This window comes from Hoplias malabaricus, chromosome Y, assembly GCF_029633855.1.
Source record: "Hoplias malabaricus isolate fHopMal1 chromosome Y, fHopMal1.hap1, whole genome shotgun sequence".
NCBI classification, from domain to species: domain Eukaryota; kingdom Metazoa; phylum Chordata; class Actinopteri; order Characiformes; family Erythrinidae; genus Hoplias; species Hoplias malabaricus.
The window spans coordinates 59,773,968-59,793,508 of NC_089820.1; the positions used below are offsets into that span (position 1 = coordinate 59,773,968).

Below are 19,541 nucleotides of genomic sequence, written 5' to 3' on the forward strand. Positions count from 1 at the left end.
AAAAACGTAATCCTTTTATCTTCCCTTTGATCTCAGACCGGAGCCCTGCTCTGACTGAATACACCACACAAAACAAGTACAGAGCATGGCACCAAGCAGGACTCCTTAAATCCAGGTAACTTCAGCCCACAGTCAAGTACCGGGGGAGAAAAAAGAACAAAGAAAAGCCCTAAACTCGAGGCTGAAGTTATTTGATTAAATCTGTGGACGATTCAGAAACACGCCAAGTTCAGGATTAAATTTACAAACAAACCCTTCAGTGGAACAAATCCTCAGAAACAAATAAATGCTCCGTGGCTCCGAGGGAAATAAGAGAAATAAGAACAGGAAGTGTGCATTCAGACTTTTATTTTATAGATTCATAATAAAATACATAAAATGTAGCAGCATCTCATTTTTAAAAACAGAAAAATAATCAGCATTTTGGTAAAAAACGTGGTGACTCAAGGGGTCAATGAAATCTTAGCTTCTGAAGCTGTTAAATCTCACACACTCACACACACACACACACACACACACACACACACCTCCCTTAGCAGCGGTCAGGACTCTGACGTTTCAGCAGGTAGCTCTGGGTTTGTGTTTCTGGGGAAATATATTTATTTAAAGAATAAAACAAAATAAAGAAAATCCCAACTGAGCCACGAAGCTGATTCAGATCCTGATTTAAAAAAATAAAAGGTTTTAAAAGTAAAGTCTGCAGGTTAATGCTGATCTGTAAAAGGCTTGGCTTGGTTTTAAAGTTAAAGCAGCGCTGTGTAAGTGTGTGCCCCGACTCAGACGCACTGTGGATAAAACCAGGAGAAACACACCCTCAGGATCCAGCGGAGTTTACAACGCGGGGAAAATTAAATTCAGAGACTTGAACGTGTCGAAATATTCTGTAATTAAAAAAACACAGGCCACTTTTCCCCAAAACGACGTACACTTTGTAAATAAACAGTGGCTGGATCCGAATGTGTCCCTCGGCTTTAAACCGTGCAGAACTGTGTTCCCCGCTCAGAACATCCACACGGGGCTCTAGACTGGGGGCAGAGGGGGGGGGGGGTGTAGAACAAAGCCTATAACCATAACTTAAACTAATGACTGAACTTAAGCCCAAAGTCCACCTCCGACAGAACCACAGCTGGAACTGCCTTTGGACAGTCATCGACTCTGGGCTCAACTCCTAACCCTGGCTTTGTGGAACACCCCCAGACTGGGTTCTGTATCCTTGGCTGTGTCCCAATCCCAGATGAGAGTGTCTGTGGCGAAGTGAGCTCAGGCGTCGGACCCCTCGGGTTTCTCGCTGCTGGGGGGCGGAGTCAGGACTCCGGAGGGAACAGGGGAACTCCGGCTGCGCTCCAAATCCTCCGCCTTGTACGTCAGCGCCCGCTCCTGAGAAACACAAGCAGAGACCCCTTAGAAACACCCAGCAGTTACAGAGTAGGTACCACACTGCTGTGAGGATCTGATGGTGTTCAGCCCTCTCAATCATCGGTGAGGTCAGGGGTGTAACGGTGTATCAGTTACTATTCTCCTATATACACACTATACTCAGAAGAATCACTGAATCACTGAGTGAGTAATTACCATCCAGTCCAGGTAGGGGGCGTGTGTCTGAATGTTGTGTCTGTCGTCCTCTGAGACGCCTTTAAAAGTTTTTAGAGGAGAACTCCCCACTTCACGGATCGCCATCGCAAACGGAACCATCCACCGGACACAGCGCTCCACGTCGGACCACTTCAGACCTACACACACACACACACACACACACGTCAGTGTAGTGTCTCAGACACCAGAGGGAGCCTGGAACCGAGCGCAGACGGGTCTTTACCTGAGACTCTGACGACCAGCTCCAGAGACGAGAAGTGGAACAAAGCCGACGCGGCCAGGAGCCCGGACGAGAACTCCAGACTCTTAACGTCCAGCACACACAGGTCCAGCAGCTGCAGCCGGAGCAGAACAGAACCGAACATTACACACCGAAGGACGAGCGACACACACTGTGCAGCGACAGATGAGCTACTGTCTCTGACTCTACATCTACAAGGTGGACCAACGAGGGAGGAGCGTGGTGTAAAACTGAAGAGTGCTGTCTCTAGAACCCCACGTCTGAAACTGTGTAAAGGTGCTGTGTCCTGCAGTGTGTACCGTGTGCTGTTCTCTCTCTGCACCAGCACCGGCCCTTGTTCAGGCCACGTCTGAGCTCAGGGGGGAGTTAGGACTAGAGCTGTGTGACCTACTGAGGACACACACTAAACACTTCTGTGTGTCGCTGTGGATGAGAACGTCTGCTAAATTCTGAAAATGTAACTAAACAGACGTGGGGTCAAAACAAGCCGAGTTTCCCAGTTTAATCAGAATGTTAAATCATTAAAACAGTTTATTTCCACTGGTGAATGAAGGGGTTAATCACAGTCACTGGTTATAGGTGAGAGAGTGAATGAATGAAGGGGTTAAAGGTGAGAGTGAATGAGGGGGTAAACGAACCTCTGTGATCTGGACGAAGGTGCTCTGAGGAAACTGGGGGAGCAGCACTTCTCCGAACTCCTTGAGGTACGCCATCTGCAGGTAAATATTCAACCAGGCCACGGGGGTCAGGGGGCTCAGGTTCCAGCTCAGCTCCTGGAGACGAGACGATCTCAATCATCGAGTGAGCGCTACTTTAAAAAGCCCCCCCCACAGTGGAACACAGTTCTGTTTCTTAATGAAACGTCTGTGACCCGCTTTGGTCCAAACCCCACGAGCCCCACAGCAGTGTTCTCCCCCTGTGTAAACAGCCCCTGTTCAGAACGCCCGCTTTCAGCACCTGTTCCTTTAAATGATAATGAGCCGCTCGCTGTTCACCCCGACCCCGAGCGCACAGCAGTGAGGAGCGAGGAGCAGAAGCTCTGGTTTTTAGCCGTTTTCACTCTGTTCTCTTTCTTCTCCGTTTTTACTCAGTGCTCTTATTTCTCCGCGCTCGTTGTGTCTGTTTTGCTGAGTTTAACCTCGTCTTTGTGTCTCTCACATAAACACGGGTCCAGCGCTGTGATTGGACAGACTCAGACGAGGGGGCGGGGCCATTCTAAAGTCTCTGCACTTGACGTCAGAAGCGGAGCAGAATCAGAACGACTCGTTTTATCCCGTGTTTTCTGACTTGTTTCACAGTGTGTGGGTTGGTGGACTCCACACTTTAATCTTCACATTAATGAAATAAACTCATGTTTGAAGGAAGCTGGTACAGGTTTAAAAGAGGTTACCTTCATGATGATGACCTCCATGCTGAGGATCTCCTCCTCGGTGCAGGCTCCGTCAGTGACGTACGCAAAATGATGGACCTTTGGAGGGTAGATCTCCTGCAGAGGGAGACGGGGTGAGGTTAGGACCAGAATTCTGACAGGAGGCTGGGGAACACGAGGTTTATGATTCGTTTAAAGAATCAGCCGGTTGCTGGTGAGGTCCCCGGTGATGCCTGGGAGTTCAAGGTCTCTCTGGGTAAGTGGGACTGGCCCTTCCTCCCCTCATCTCAGGGCTCAGTGCCTGTCAGTGTGGGGCATCCTATGTGATGGGGGAGTTAAGCTAACGGCTAACTGTGTTCCACGGTTCCTGTAAACACTAGCCTCTCATCTGGAGAAGCGTAAACGACCGTGGACTGGTTCTGGGTTTGATAAAGAGACAGAGTGTGTGTGGAGAGTCGTACCTCCATCTTGGCGGCGATGAACAGGGCGGAGATGCCGATCAGCTGCAGAGTCGTCTTCAGAACGTTTTCCTGCGTCGCCATAAAACGATCAAAATAACACTGGCCCAAATAAAACGTTTCTCTGTGGAGTTTATACACCTCACAAACCTGAGACAAACGAGACGAAATAAAGAGGAGACAGCAGTAGAGAGAGAGAGAGAGAGAGAGAGGAGAACAATGGGGACAGACAGAAACATTAGCTCCCCTCCTCAGTGATAAACGAGTGACTCACACTCAGACACACCTTCAGCTGCAGGACTCTAAGAACAGTGTGAAGCCTCTGTGCACAGTGCGTTTCTGATTAGATTAAATCAGCACGTGCTAACTTCTCACGTTGACTCACCTCCATAAGCCAATCCAGCAGAATGGCCCTCATCCTGGGCTGAAGGTTCGGGTGTCTGTCCAGGACCTGTGTATCATGAGGGTAGAGCTTATCTTTCTTCAGCAGGTTGTTCCACACGTCGTCTTTACTGCCCCAGCTGCACGTCAGAGGCGAGAGGAACAGAACACACCTCAGTGATGCAGAGATAACGTACAGTTTAATTCAGCTGAGCCGATACATCAGCGGGTAACGCTGGGAACGCCGCTAACACTGACGTATAACTTCACAATTCAACGCTCAGGTAACTGTCACAAAATAAGATGTGGTTAGAAATAAAAACAGATGTCCAATGTTGTCTCTGAACAACTCTGAGAATCTGACGCCTGTAACTCGCTCCAAAACCTGACCTTCTAGCCCTCAGACGGCTCTGCAGGAGAAACCCTCATGCTGCTGTGATAAATAAAGACACATGGGCTCCCAGACCACTGCTTCATCACCACTGACTTCTCAGAACTCGAGCTCATCTCAGAGGGTCCAAAAGACAGTGGACACGTGTGCTGTGGTCAGAGGGGCCCAGGCGTCAGTTTGGTTTAAAATAAAATAGAGCATCCAGACTGTACAGTGAAAGGAGGCATCAGTGTTCAGACGTGGGTGTCCTACATCTGTGAGAAGGCTCCTCTGACGTGGCTTTAGAGAGACACACGCTGCCATCGAGGGGACGTCTTTTTCAGGAAATCCACGGTTGTTTAAGCAGGACGGTGCCAGGCCTCATTCTGCGTGTGCTCCAACAGCGTGTCTCCGTAGACACAGAGAGCGTGAGCGGCCTTCGTCCAGATCTGTCTCCTGTGGTCGTCATGAAGAGGAGAATCAGACGACAGTGACCACGGACTGTGGAGCAGCTGGAGTCTCGTATCGAGAGAGAACTCCACTCACAAACCTGCAGCACTGAGTCTCCTCAGTTCCCAAACACTCCCACAGCGTCAGTCATGGAAAGGGGATGGAGCTCAGAGGGAAACTCACCTGTGTCTCCACTTTTCTGGAGCGAGCCGCAGGCGTCAGACTCTAGCTGTGTTTATATTTACAGAGTACAGTCCAGTTCAGAGTTTTTCCTGACTTTTTACAGAATTACGACTTTGTTTTGTTTAAATGTAAGAGTGTTAAAGGCTCACCACAGGGGGGGCAGAGGGGAGGGCCGTACGGGGGTGACGTGAATGCTTCGGGACAAGAACTGATTAAATTTCCAGCTGCTCACAGCCCCCTGTCCCTCATCCTGAATCCGACACGGACTCTTACAACTCACACTCGGGTCCCAGCAGGTCTGAGACACACACACACACAGAGAGAGAGAGAGAGAGAGAGAGAGAGAGAGAGGCAGAGAGACAGAGAGAGAGAGACCAAGCTATTAACTAAAAAAAACATCCGACTCCTAAACCTCTATCAGATCAGTGCACAGCCCAGTTTTTAACCCCTTACCTGCTGTGGACACTGCTTCTTTTTGGTCATCTCTGTAACATCTGCGTCCAGATCCGGTAAATACTGTGTGAATTGGGGAGGACACAACATACAAAGTGTTAACGTTCAGTTCATTCTTTACACTAAATATCTGCATATTTACAGCTGGGGTTTGGTGTGAACAGCTCTTTTCCAGAGAGTGATCAGAGGAGCAGACAGTGGTGGTGAATGGAAGCAGACGTCTGACTACACTGAGCTCCTCCCAGAGCCGTGGTGTGGTCAGAGACACAGAGTGTTTCACTGATGTTCTGGCTTTAAACATCTTAAGCCCCGCACACACAGACCCGGATCTTTTTGAAAACTGGGATCTCCCTCACTCCGCGTTTGATGTTATCCACGTCCAGACGAATACGAAAACAATTGCAATGTGATGCCAGTCCAGTAGGGGGCCATAGTACCTCTTATAGAGAGACATCAAAACACCATGAAGCCTGAGAGAAACAGAAGTTTAATCCCAAATCACTCCATCCTCCCTCTGTAGTGCACTACACACTGAACGACTGAATCTAGATGTTAACAGTGCAGTGTATATTTCTAACACACACCATTTCTATTTATTCATCTGTGTGAATCTGAACTCTAGTGCTGTCTGTGTGTGTACAGTGTAGTTTGTGACTGATGTAGTTCACTGTAGAGGGAGCGAGGAGCTGTGTGTGTACAGTGTAGTTTATGACTGATGTAGTTCACTGTAGAGGGAGTGAGGAGCTGTGTGTGTACAGTGTAGTTTATGACTGATGTAGTTCACTGTAGAGGGAGCGAGGAGCTGTGTGTGTACAGTGTAGTTTATGACTGATGTAGTTCACTGTAGAGGGAGCGAGGAGCTGTGTGTGTACAGTGTAGTTTATGACTGATGTAGTTCACTGTAGAGGGAGCGAGGAGCTGTGTGTGTACAGTGTAGTTTATGACTGACGTAGTTCACTGTAGAGGAAGTGAGGAGCTGTGTGTGTACAGTGTAGTTTATGACTGATGTAGTTCACTGTAGAGGGAGCGAGGAGCTGTGTGTGTACAGTGTAGTTTATGACTGATGTAGTTCACTGTAGAGGGAGCGAGGAGCTGTGTGTGTACAGTGTAGTTTATGACTGATGTAGTTCACTGTAGAGGGAGCGAGGAGCTGTGTGTGTACAGTGTAGTTTATGACTGATGTAGTTCACTGTAGAGGGAGCGAGGAGCTGTGTGTGTACAGTGTAGTTTATGACTGACGTAGTTCACTGTAGAGGGAGCGAGGAGCTGTGTGTGTACAGTGTAGTTTGTGACTGACGTAGTTCACTGTAGAGGGAGCGAGGAGCTGTGTGTGTACAGTGTAGTTTGTGACTGATGTAGTTCACTGTAGAGGGAGCGAGGAGCTGTGTGTGTACAGTGTAGTTTGTGACTGACGTAGTTCACTGTAGAGGGAGCGAGGAGCTGTGTGTGTACAGTGTAGTTTATGACTGACGTAGTTCACTGTAGAGGGAGCGAGGAGCTGTGTGTGTACAGTGTAGTTTGTGACTGACGTAGTTCACTGTAGAGGGAGCGAGGAGCTGTGTGTGTACAGTGTAGTTTATGACTGACGTAGTTCACTGTAGAGGGAGTGAGGAGCTGTGTGTGTACAGTGTAGTTTATGACTGATGTAGTTCACTGTAGAGGGAGTGAGGAGCTGTGACATGGCCCACATGGCTACACATCCTCTCACACCCAGCTCAGTTTTTAAAAATACACAGATCTGTGCGAACGAGCCCAAACCCGAGTTGGAAATGAGACACGGCTCGTCTCGAACGTTACCCCAGAGTCTGAGCTGCTGTCTGCACCGAATCTGAACGAAAACTCACAATAGCGACGTCTGCTTTTCTTTTCCTGGAGCGGGACGCGGGGTTCTTCTGAGCTTCATCTGCGGTGCCTTTCACGTCTGCGTTCAGCCTGCGCAGAAAGAGCAGAGTTCTGGTTAAAGAGCCCAGACCCTGGGTTTCCTGAGGTCTGTGAGAGACCACTATCCTCTGGGGGACTACCTCCAGTGTGTGTGTGGTTTACACATCCCTCACAAACCTCTCATTAGCTCTGTTTATAAGAGCAGGATATGTAAATGAGCTCTGGTTTGATTGGTTGCCCTCATTCACAGAACAGTAAGTGCTCAAACACTCCTTATAACTTCAGCTCAAATGAATGGAGCTGAATATGTAAATGTGATGTTTGTGTGACATCACAAACACAGTTCATGAGAATCCTGTGCTGTGCAACTTTAACATTAAACTCATGACCCCTGCCCCAGGTTAACCCTGTATGTGCCCTTTAATGCATGTGTGCATGCTGCTATCGCTAACCATCTGCCCCTGTGTTTCCAAGCCACAAAAACAATCCCCAACACTTACACTTCCTCACTGGGCATTATCTCCTCTCTGGGGTCTCTCCTGAGAACAGAGGGTCTGTGAAACACAAGATGAAGGAGTTTATTCACAGGGTTTGGGGCTCTTTCTTCATTTTTGTTCTCAGTACTTTTCCTGAACTTTCCTTTCTCCCCCACCTTCCTCCCTCAGGTACAGGCCACAGTCACAGAGAGAGAGAGAGAGAGAGAGAGAGAGAGAGAGAGAGAGAGAGAGAGAGAGAGAGAGAGAGAGACCCAGTCGAAGTCGAAGGCCAGACTGAGGGAGACAGAGCAGGAGAAGTGTGTGTTCACAGAGAAATGGAAGACAACAGATGGTTCTCTTTGTTACAAACTGAGGGAAGTGTCTCAGGCTCCAGCCACTGGGAGAGAACATGGCCGAGGAGAGAGAGACAGAGAGAGAGAGAGAGAGACACACAGAGAGAAAGAGAGAGAGAGAGAAAGCACGAATGTCTTCAGGTGTAGGACATTAAAGTGTTTGATGTTTAAAGTGTCTCTCACCTCACGAAGACCCTCAGAGCAGCTCCAGCGTCTCCTCGCGGCCCCCTCTCTCTCTCACACACCCTCTCCCTGGACTCCAGCTTCTGTTCCACTCTCTCTTTCTCCTCTCCTCTTTCTCTCTCTTTAGTCTCTGCCTTTCTTTGCTTTTATCTCTGTTCCGTGGCTCCCACCGCGCGCCAACTCCACTTTGATCTCCCTCTGTTTGCGCCTGCGTGCGCCTGCGCAGCTCCTCAACACAACTCCAAAACAACCTACAGATGTGTGATTATTTACAATAACATCAATAACATCTAAAAATAAACAAACAAACAGGGAGTCACAGAGCCCTACAGAGCAACGGAGCGCGCGTGCACGAGCCGCTGCCCGTCCCGCGGCGAAAAACTTATTGAGACCGAAAGCGCGTTCACGAGGATTTTGCCGGCAAAAAGGGAGAAAAAAAGATGATGGGGATGGGAGGGCTCGTGACGTCACGGGGCGCGCTCGGAAGAGGCGGGGCGCGCTGGTGGGCGGCGCACGTGGAGCACAACAGGTAAACAAATCAGATCAGAGAGCGAGAGACAGAGAGAGAGAGAGAGAGAGAGAGAGGGAGAGGGAGAGTGTGAGAGAGAAACAGAGACACAGAGAGAGAGAGAAACAGAGACACACAGAGAGAGAGAGAGAGAGAGAGAGAGGGAGAGGGAGAGGGAGAGTGTGAGAGAGAAACAGAGACACACAGAGAGAGAGAGAGAGAGAGAGAGAGAGAGGGAGAGGGAGAGGGAGAGTGTGAGAGAGAAACAGACAGACAGAGAGAGAGAAACAGACAGAGAGACACATAGAGAGGGAGAGTGTGAGAGAGAAACAGAGACAGAGAGAGAGAGAGAGAGAGAGAAACAGACAGAGAGACACACAGAGAGAGAGATAGAGAGAGGGAGAGTGTGAGAGAGAAACAGAGACAGAGAGAGAGAGAGAGAGAGAGAAACAGACAGAGAGACACACAGAGAGAGAGATAGAGAGAGGGAGAGTGTGAGAGAGAAACAGAGACACAGAGAGAGAGAGAAACAGAGACACACAGAGAGAGAGAGAGAGAGAGAGAGAGAGAGGGAGAGGGAGAGGGAGAGTGTGAGAGAGAAACAGACAGACAGAGAGAGAGAAACAGACAGAGAGACACATAGAGAGGGAGAGTGTGAGAGAGAAACAGAGACAGAGAGAGAGAGAGAGAGAGAGAGAAACAGACAGAGAGACACACAGAGAGAGAGATAGAGAGAGGGAGAGTGTGAGAGAGAAACAGAGACACAGAGAGAGAGAGAAACAGAGACACAGAGAGAGAGAGAGAGAGAGACCTTTGTTCAGTCACGTGATTCGGGGAGAGACACAAACATGAAGTTCCTAAAAGTTTTTGAACGTTTAAAGACAAACGTTATTGGAATGATTCATGTTGGAGCTTTACCAGGTACAGAGAGTGTGAGTGTGTGAGTGTGTGTGTGTGTGTGTGAGTGTGTGTGTGTGTGTGAGTGTGAGTGTGTGAGTGTGTGAGTGTGTGTGTGTGTGAGTGTGTGTGTTTATTATCCATATGTGAAAAGCTATACATCTGACAGACAGTTAACCCTTTAATGTTGTGGTGGTTGATGAGTGTATGTTTAAAATGATTGTTTTGTTTATGTTTTTTTTCAAAACCACACGACTCAGAAGTGTCCGTACGTGTGTGTGTGAGTGAATGTGTGAATGTGTGAGTGTGTGTCGCCCTGTGACGAATTGGTGCCTCCTCCAGGGTGTGTTCCCCCCTTGTGTCCAGTGATTCTGGGTAGACTCCAGACCCACCTCCGCCCTGAACTGGATAAGGGCTACAGACAATGAATGAATGAATGAATAATGTTGTGTATGTTGTTGTTGTGTAGGAAGTCCCCTGAGCAGAGCTCCTCTCTCTGAGATTATTGAGACGTCTTGCAGAGAAGCGGAGCAGTACACTCAGGCTGGAGTGGTAATGAATACCAGTCACTCACACACTCACCCAGTCACTCACACATTCACCCAGGCCCTCACACACACACAGTCACACTCACACACAGTCACTCTCACACTCACCCAGTCACACACACACTCACCCAGTCACGCACACACTCACCAAGTCACGCACACACTCACCCAATCACTCACACATTCACCCAGGCCCTCACACACACACACAGTCACTCTCACACTCACCCAGTCACACACACACACAGTCACTCTCACACTCACCCAGTCATGCACACACTCACCCAGTCACGCACACACTCACCCAGTCACTCACACATTCACCCAGTCACTCAAACACTTACCCAGTCACGCACACATTTAAACCTGTGATCCGGTTCTGAGAGGAGTGTTTAGAGGAGGACCTCTATGTGTGAGTGTGTGTGTGTGGTGTTCCTTTGTGGTTATGTGTGTGTCTATGTGAGTGTCTATGTGTGTGTGAGAGAGGTGTGAAGGTGTCTGTTGAGTTCCTTTGTGGTTGTGTGTTTGTGTGTGTGTGAGAGAGGTGTGAAAGTGTGTGCAGTTCTCTGTGGTTGTGTGTATGGTGTTCCTTTATGTATGTGTGTGTGGTGTTCCTTTGTTTTTGTGTGTGTGTGTGTGGTGTTCCTTTGTTTTTGTGTGTGTGTGAGAGAGAGAGGTGTGAAGGTGTGTGCGGTTCTCTGTGGTTCTCCTGCAGGACGGGCTGCTGGTGGAGAACATGCATGACGTTCCGTACGTGTTTGAGGTGGGTCCGGAGGTGTGTGTGTGTATGACCGCGGTGTGTTCTGCCGTGAGGCGGCTGTGTCCCTCTCTTCCCCTCGGCGTCCAGATCCTGTCCTCAGCAAACCGAGCTGCTCTGGCTACGGCACTGGCATCAGGTACACACTCCGCACAGATACAGGACAGGTACACTACCCCCCCCCCACCACCACTGCACTGGACTCGAGTACACACTCCGCACAGGTACAGGACAGGTACACAACCCCCCCCCCCCCCACCATCACCACTGCACTGGCCTCTGGTACACACTCCGCACAGGTACAGGACAGGTACACTACCCCCTCCCCACACCACCACCACTGCATATCAGTGTTCTGACTGATTCAGGACCAGTTTAAGGTCTTTAATCGTGCTGTGTACGTGTTTCTTTGTTTCAGAGCTGGATTTTGTGCGAGTGGAGGGCTTTGTGTTTTCTCACGTTGCTGATGAAGGCTTATTGAACGCGTGCGCCGGAGACCTGCTCAGATACCGCAGACACATTGGCGCAGAACACGTACAGATCTTCACTGACATCAAGAAGAAACACAGGTCATACCTTGAGGGGAAAGTTATATCACTGGTTACACTGGTGTCATTTAAACTATTTTAAAATATTCAATTTACTTTAATCTACAGGTCATTTATATGGATGCACCACATACTCACATAGTGAGTACATTAGTGGTACATTAGTATATAGGAGGGGGTACATTAGTATATGGGAGAGGGAAAACTTTTCAAGATGGGTGCTGACCTTGGCGGCCATTTTGAAGTCTGCCATTTTGGATCCAACTTTTGTTTTTTCAATGGGAAGAGGGTCATGTGACACATCAAACTTATTGGGAATTTCACAAGAAAAATGTGTGTGCTTGGTTTTAATGTAACTTTATTCTTTCATGAGTTATTTACAAGTTTCTGAGCACTTATTGTCAATGCAGCCCTCTTCTCCCACTCTTCACACACTGTAATATATTTGAATGTAATTTAATATGCGTTAATATAATGTAATATAATTGAGCATAATGTAATACACAGTAAAACACTTTTTTAAGAAATAGTAAATGAAAAACTCTAATTTGTTTGAGAGTATTTATTTTATTGATCAATTAAATTTACATGCTTTTGTGTGTGTGTGTGTGTGTGTGTGTGTGTGTGTGTGTGTGTGTGTGTGTGTGTAACAGTGCTCATGCTCTGACGGCTGATGTTAGCTTGGCTGAAACCGCTCGAGCGGCGGAGTTTTTCCTGTCGGACGGTTTAATAATCACCGGCACCGCTACAGGAGTCCAGACCGACCCCGAGGAGCTGAGAGGTCACTCAGACCGGCCTTTAATCTTGTTTACTTCATTTGAATGTTATAATTATATTACATTAATTGTCTTTATTTAATCCTGTTTATTTAATTCTGTTAATCTGATCCTGTTTATCCGGCTGCTTGCTGTAGTTGTCGACACCGCTGTTCCCCTCTGTGGCAGAATAGGGTTTGATTCCCAGCTCGGGCAGGAGCACATTAAAGGGAACATCTACGATTGTGGGGAAACGGAGCTCTAAGCACCATGTATTTTAAGGTGGAGCGGTGTGTGTGAGTAAGAAGCAACTGTATCTTTTAAGGTGGAGTGGTGTGTGTGAGTAAGAAGCGACTGTATCTTTTAAGGTGGAGCGGTGTGTGTGAGTAAGAAGCGACTGTATCTTTTAAGGTGGAGCGGTGTGTGTGAGTAAGAAGCGACTGTATCTTTTAAGGTGGAGCGGTGTGTGTGAGTAAGAAGCGCCTGTATCTTTTAATGTGGAGCGGTGTGTGTGAGTGAGTAGCGACTGTATCTTTTAAGGTGGAGCAGTGTGTGTGAGTAAGAAGCGACTGTATCTTTTAAGGTGGAGCGGTGTGTGTGAGTAAGAAGCGACTATCTTTTAAGGTGGAGTGCTGTGTGTGAGTAAGAAGCGACTGTATCTTTTAAGGTGGAGTGCTGTGTGTGAGTAAGAAGCGACTGTATCTTTTAAGGTGAAGCGGTGTGTGTGAGTAAGAAGTGGCAGTATCTTTTAAGGTGGAGCGGTGTGTGAGAGTAAGAAGCGACTGTATCTTTTAAGGTGGAGTGGTGTGTGTGAGTAAGAAGCGACTATAACTTTTAATGTGGAGCGGTGTGTGTGAGTAAGAAACGACTGTATCTTTTAAGGTGGAGCGGTGTGTGAGAGTAAGAAGCGACTGTATCTTTTAAGGTGGAGTGGTGTGTGTGAGTAAGAAGCGACTATAACTTTTAATGTGGAGCGGTGTGTGTGAGTAAGAAACGACTGTATCTTTTAAGGTGGAGCGGTGTGTGAGAGTAAGAAGCGACTGTATCTTTTAAGGTGGAGTGGTGTGTGTGAGTAAGAAGCGACTGTATCTTTTAAGGTGGAGCGGTGTGTGTGAGTAAGAAGTGATTGTATCTTTTAAGGTGGAGCAGTGTGTGTGAGTAAGAAGCGACTGTATCTTTTAAGGTGGAGCGGTGTGTGTGAGTAAGAAGCGACTGTATCTTTTAAGGTGGAGCGGTGTGTGTGAGTAAGAAGCGACTGTATCTTTTAAGGTGGAGCGGTGTGTGTGAGTAAGAAGCGACTGTATCTTTTAAGGTGGAGCGGTGTGTGGGAGTAAGAAGCGTTTGTATCTTGTTGGTGTCTGAAGTGTAAATTGTCTGTAAGTGTTTATTCACTGTTTGAATTCCCACAGAAACTCATGTGTAACTCGAGCTGTTTAGTTTTGTAGCACTTTCCCTCTGTGTTTACTTTCATGCAGTTAGCGCTCTCCTGAATTTAGAGTCAGTTCCACCTTAAGTAATGTAACTGTAACAGCAGAAATAAGTCAGTGTGACCCCCCTATGGAGCAGGAATAGAGCAACATCCTCATCTCGGTTGGTGCTTTTCAGCGTTTGGAGTCTCTCCGTTGTCTAAAAACCTCCAGATGGCGTTTCTCTGCCGTGAGCAGAGAGAGAGAAAGCCTAGCACCGGACCCAGACACTTTGTTTTTTTACCCATTTACAGACACTGGGGCTTCGTAAACACATTAGAGTGGTTTCCAGAGCAAACTGACTGCAGAGCAGCACATGGAGAGGAGACATGGTGCTGGGGTGGCTGTTGAGTCCTAGTGACCGTGGGGTCTGTGAGCTCCTGCTGCTGTAGGTGTTTGTAAACAGTCCGAGGTCACAGCAACGGTCTGAGCTACTTTTAGCTTTGAACGCTTGGAAACTCAATCCCAGCATGCCTTTCAGCAGAGGACTCTGACCCAGACACTTATGATCTGGCACCTACCCCGGAATTTACTGCCCCAGCCCCCACCCCCACTGTACAACTGTACACAGCAGAACACACAGGAAAAATACAATAAAATACAGTAGAATTCCAGAAAATGCATTAAAACAGTGAAATGTAAATACGAATATTTTTCAGACCTGAAAACGCAAATCCAGTGTTTAGTTTCCTTTACTCAGTTTATTAAATAATTTCGTCTTTCGCAGAAACATGGATTTAGACAGTCAGGGTTTCATACCTCACACACCTAAAGAGCCAATCCCCATAACTCAGGGGCGGGGCTTTCCAGCTATTTGCATATTCACATGAAGGCGAAAGTCTGACTTTTATTATGGGGTTAAATATATTAAGGGTTAATCCAGGGCCAGAGGAGGAGGGGTAATGGTCTTGTCTTAATTTGAGTACAACCCCCCCCCCCTCCTCCCTCCCGCTGTGTTGGGTCAGAACTGAGCGGGAGTTGGCCCCAGGCCTGTGGAGTCACATCGTTCCGGTCGGGACACGTTCCCCGTGTGTTTACTGCACTGAGTCCGTCTGGAGTTTAAAAATAACAGTAGCATGGAGCTAAATATAGAACCTCTGTCCACAAGGCCATCGGCCCCCCAGAGCCCCCTATAACCAGCACACAGTGGGAGGGAGGGGGCACAGGACAGAGCCCACACCTCTTCAAATCACATGCCTTAAATGTCTTTGTGTTAACAGAACCCTTTCTGAAGACGTTTTATTAAGCAGCGTGTTCAAAGACGTCGGCGGACGCTGCCCTTAAAAGGTACCTGGGCTTCTGTGTGCAGTGGGAATGAGGTTATCCACTACTCTCTCAACCCCCCCCCCCTCCCGCCCCTGAGTCTCTGCCGGGTCCAGGCCGCTCGCTACACCCCTGGCCAGCGCTGAAATACATTTAATACCAGTGTGTGTTTGCTGTGTCTCTTTTACAACAGACTGATGTTTGTGTTGTTTCATTAATCCGTGATTATTCTTTCCAGTGGTTGCCAGATCTGTAAAACTCCCCGTTCTGATTGGCTCTGGAGTGACCTACGACAACGTGGAGAATTATGTAGACGCCAACGCGCTGATAATAGGTTCCCACTTTAAAAAAGACGGACGCTGGGAAAACGGCGTGGATCCGGACAGAGTGCAGAGGTTCATGGAGAAAATACACGAACTCCGGGACGGTTAAAGAGCCCAGAACAAGGAAAACAGGATCGACATTTAAGCCTTGATATGAATCATTCTACAGTCTGTTTATGGAAATAAAGCTGTGTGTTATTGAAAGTTCTTGTGATTTACTGTAACATGGTGTTTATGTCTCGCTCTTCAGACGCCTCTGTGGAACCCGAACCCAGAGACGGTGTATGAGCCCAGTTACAGAACTTGTTCCTGACGCCGACTGAGGGAACACTTTCAGAGTAAAATGAATCACACCACGGTGTAGCACCAAAACATCTTTATTCAGCATTTTTTTTTAAAGATTTTATCAAATGATCTCAGATACAAAACACTTGGTGTATTTACAGAATCAGTTCAAACACAGACGAGGATCTAAAAGAGCAAACGACTAGTAAAATGATCAAAAACAACACAACAGCTTTCGCTTCAGCACCGAGCCACTGGTTTCCTCCTTAAACTCCATCTAAAACACCGCTGTCCTGCGTCTGTCTCGTAATAAATCTTCTGTTTTACTAAGAACCTAACTTTACCGTCTAAAGCGAAACTAAAATAAAGCTCCCGTTCTGTACTTTAATTACCGTCGGACCAGAGAGTCCACCGCCCACGTCCCTCAGGCTGAGGTCAGGAGTCAGAGAGTACAGAGTGTACTGAGACACGGAGATGGCTTTTTACAGTGACCATAGTTGTGTTCAGTCTGTTCTGAGGTCAGTAAATTGAGTATAAAAAAGAATTTTGTTAGTAAATATGTAGAAACTATTGGTGCTTTTCCACTGCAGGGTCCCTACCCTCCTCCACTGGACTCCACTGGTCTCTCCTCCTCCACCAGGTGAATCAGGTCCTGGTTCTGGAAGCGGGTTCTTGTTTAGTGGCTGTTCTCTCGTGGTTCAGAGCGAGTCGAGTAGGGACTAAACCGTGGCGTGTAAACCTTGCAGAGCGCTGATCGTCCAGAGAGAGTCGTCACTCTACGCCACGCGACGCAGACGACCAGCACCAACTCTCCATCTGTAAAATCTCCAGCTGCAGCAGAGATCACGTTTGTTTTTATCCGACTCACGACGGCAGCTCGTAAAATGACGCCGTGGTCTTTTGAAGAGGTTCGAACGCTCCTCGGATCGGTGGCCGACGAAAGAATCCAGCGAGAGCTGGACGCTGCAACAAGGAAGGAACAAACTCTACTGATCTGTCTGAACTGATGACGGAGCTGTGTTCAGTCCCAAACAACAACAGCACGCCGATACACCATGAGTAAACACCGCCTCTGCTCCCCTTAGAGATGGGGTTAGGACGCCTGGAGCAACCAGGGACCAATCAGAGAGTAGAGTCCAGTAGAGAAGGGACCACGCACTGGAAAAGCACCAGTGGGCTGTTTAAAATAAGCTAGTGGTGGTCACTCTGTTCTGAGGTTAGTTTCTGACGTTATATTGAGATTATAATGAGTAAACTAAGAGGAAATTAAATGTAAATAACTGTACAGACACTGAATCGACTGATTAAAGTAACTGTAGCTGTGGTCAGTCTGTTCTGAGGTCAGTATTTTGAGGATAGATCAAGAGCATATTTAGAATAACACAAGTTTAATCTGTCAGTAATTGTACAGACACTGAGTGGCCTGATTAAAGTGACCATAGCTGTGGTCAGTCTGTTCTGAGGTCAGTATATTGTGAGTACGTTGAGATTATGTTGAGTAAAGTAATGCAGTAGGTGTCAGTAGTTGTACGGACGCTGAGTGGGCTGTTTAAAGTGACCGTAGCGGCGGTCAGTCGGAGAGAAACGTGTATTGACGAGGTTCTGCCTGTGGAGGGCGCCACGGCTCAGTGTTTTACGTTCCATGTGACACTTGGAGCGCTGCAGTGAGAGCAGAACAGAGAGAGAACCTCCACACTCCGATACACACCAGGAAATGGGACGCCTCACCACCACAGACCTGGACACACACACACACACACACACACACACAGGGTCAGGACTGATGAGCGTGAGCAGTGGTTATTATGATGTGATTGTGATGTGACGCTGACCTGGGAGAGTCCTCCTCCTCCTCCTCCTCCTCCTCCTGCTCCTCTTGGTTCCGGCGGTGAAGCTGGTACACAGACATGCTGGGGTGTTCTATCAGCAGGTTCTCCAGAGGATCCTCCTCCAACAGAACCCCAGAACGGTTCTCTACACACAACACACATCAGACACTGCCCTTTAACCTTTAACCAGTTCTGTCTCTGTACTACAGCTCCTCACCCTCCTCATGCTGCCATCGGAAACATCACAGCACTAGAACCTCATATTAGAACCAACATTAACCCCTTTCTAACAAGAACCTGTTCTCTTCTTGATTCTTAACAATTTGGTTCTCTCCAGTGAACAGGACCCCTGCGTTTCCACCAGAACCAAGAAAAGAGAGGGAACAGGGAGAGAAAACAGTGAGAACAGAGAGAGAACGGTGAGAACAGAGAGAGAACGGTGAGAACAGAGAGAGAACAGAGAGAGAACGGTGAGAGAACAGTAAGAACAGAGAGAGAACGGTGAGAACAGAGAGAGAACGGTGAGAACAGAGAGAGAACAGAGAGAGAACGGTGAGAGAACAGTAAGAACAGAGAGAGAACGGTGAGAACAGAGAGAGAACAAAGAGAGAACGGTGAGAGAACAGTAAGAACAGAGAGAGAATGGTGAGAACAGAGAGAGAACAGAACAAACTTTTCTGGTTCAGGAACCTGTTTATGTGTAAACACACAGAGTGGTTCCTGAAGATGATTAAAGCGGTGCATTTGGGGGTGAATCAGTCCTGTGTTTACCCTGAATATTAATGATGACCCACTCTCCATCTTCAAACTCAAACACCTCCTGGCATCCCTCCGTCTCCACGGCAACCTCAGCATCATCAGCACCACCCAGGACCTGAGCCAAGATTCTCCCGATCATCATCGTTTATGGGAAAGGAACAGGAATCTGTGAACAACAAACCACCATCATCATCATTAGTGAGGGTCCAGACCCCATCACTCCAGAGAACACAGTTCCACTGTTCCACAGACCAGAGGAACCCCATCACTCCAGAGAACACAGTTCCACTGTTCCACAGACCAGAGGAACTCCATCACTCCAGAGAACACAGTTCCACTGTTCCACACACCAGAGGAACTCCATCACTCCAGAGAACACAGTTCCACTGTTCCACACACCAGAGGAACCCCATCACTCCAGAGAACACAGTTCCACTGTTCCACACACCAGAGGAACCCCATCACTCCAGAGAACACAGTTCCACTGTTCCACACACCAGAGGAACCCCATCACTCCAGAGAACACAGTTCCACTGTTCCACACACCAGAGGAACTCCATCACTCCAGAGAACACAGTTCCACTGTTCCACACACCAGAGGAACCCCATCACTCCAAGGAGCACAGTTCCACTGTTCCACACACCAGATAAACTCCATCACTCCAGAGAACACAGTTCCACTGTTCCACACACCAGAGGAACTCCATCACTCCAGAGAACACAGTTCCACTGTTCCACACACCAGAGGAACCCCATCACTCCAGAGAACACAGTTCCACTGTTCCACACACCAGAGGAACCCCATCACTCCAGAGAACACAGTTCCACTGTTCCACACACCAGAGGAACCCCATCACTCCAGAGAACACAGTTCCACTGTTCCACACACCAGAGGAACCCCATCACTCCAGAGAACACAGTTCCACTGTTCCACACACCAGAGGAACCCCATCACTCCAGAGAACACAGTTCCACTGTTCCACACACCAGAGGAACCCCATCACTCCAGAGAACACAGTTCCACTGTTCCACACACCAGAGGAACTCCATCACTCCAGAGAACACAGTTCCACTGTTCCACACACCAGAGGAACCCCATCGCTCCAGAGAACACAGTTCCACTGTTCCACACACCAGAGGAACCCCATCACTCCAGAGAACACAGTTCCACTGTTCCACACACCAGAGGAACTCCATCGCTCCAGAGAACAC

At 48.1% G+C, this 19,541-nt stretch overlaps 3 protein-coding genes across 4 annotated transcripts in view; 1 reads left to right on the plus strand and 2 right to left on the minus strand.

Moving 5' to 3' along the window:
• Window positions 1-340: 340 nt before the first annotated feature.
• Window positions 341-8,776, minus strand: LOC136678930 (G1/S-specific cyclin-E1-like). The gene is made up of 12 exons (XM_066657125.1): window positions 8,392-8,776; window positions 7,880-7,933; window positions 7,343-7,430; window positions 5,499-5,561; window positions 5,195-5,343; window positions 4,047-4,182; window positions 3,665-3,811; window positions 3,225-3,320; window positions 2,473-2,607; window positions 1,817-1,928; window positions 1,573-1,730; window positions 341-1,377 (listed from the first exon to the last, which is right to left on the minus strand). The coding sequence occupies exons 2-12, from the start codon at window positions 7,894-7,896 to the stop codon at window positions 1,261-1,263; spliced, it is 1,218 nt and encodes a 405-aa protein (XP_066513222.1). The 5' UTR covers window positions 7,897-7,933; window positions 8,392-8,776; the 3' UTR covers window positions 341-1,260.
• An 877-nt stretch (window positions 8,777-9,653) lies between these two features.
• Window positions 9,654-15,586, plus strand: zgc:162297 (uncharacterized protein LOC555865 homolog). The gene is made up of 6 exons (XM_066655173.1): window positions 9,654-9,820; window positions 10,266-10,348; window positions 11,060-11,240; window positions 11,520-11,670; window positions 12,303-12,430; window positions 15,372-15,586. Exons 1-6 carry the CDS (start codon window positions 9,748-9,750, stop codon window positions 15,563-15,565), a joined length of 810 nt encoding a protein of 269 aa, XP_066511270.1. The 5' UTR covers window positions 9,654-9,747; the 3' UTR covers window positions 15,566-15,586.
• A 250-nt stretch (window positions 15,587-15,836) lies between these two features.
• Window positions 15,837-19,541, minus strand: part of LOC136679402 (tumor protein p53-inducible nuclear protein 1-like) — a 6,555-nt gene continuing 2,850 nt past the window's right edge. For both annotated transcript variants that reach the window (XM_066657907.1, XM_066657906.1), the window contains exons 2-4: window positions 18,342-18,495; window positions 17,574-17,715; window positions 15,837-17,479 (exon numbers count right to left, since the gene is read on the minus strand). In XM_066657907.1, the coding sequence (XP_066514004.1) occupies window positions 17,260-17,479; window positions 17,574-17,715; window positions 18,342-18,471 (492 nt within the window). In that variant the 5' untranslated portion in view covers window positions 18,472-18,495 and the 3' untranslated portion in view covers window positions 15,837-17,259. The remainder of the gene's footprint in view (window positions 17,480-17,573; window positions 17,716-18,341; window positions 18,496-19,541) is intronic.

What these genes read in the sequence shown, in the direction of transcription:
- zgc:162297 (XM_066655173.1), top strand. Translation starts at nt 9,748, where the DNA reads ATGAAGTTCCTAAAAGTTTTTGAACGTTTAAAGACAAACGTTATTGGA. An exon ending in GGCTACGGCACTGGCATCAG is followed by an intron (nt 11,241 to 11,519) that starts GTACACACTCCG and finishes TCTTTGTTTCAG; the next exon opens with AGCTGGATTTTGTGCGAGTG. An exon ending in CGACCCCGAGGAGCTGAGAG is followed by an intron (nt 12,431 to 15,371) that starts GTCACTCAGACC and finishes TATTCTTTCCAG; the next exon opens with TGGTTGCCAGATCTGTAAAA.
- LOC136678930 (XM_066657125.1), bottom strand. An exon ending in AGAAGCAGTGTCCACAGCAG is followed by an intron (nt 5,344 to 5,498) that starts GTAAGGGGTTAA and finishes TGTGTGTCTCAG; the next exon opens with ACCTGCTGGGACCCGAGTGT. An exon ending in TCATCGCCGCCAAGATGGAG is followed by an intron (nt 3,321 to 3,664) that starts GTACGACTCTCC and finishes CTCCCTCTGCAG; the next exon opens with GAGATCTACCCTCCAAAGGT.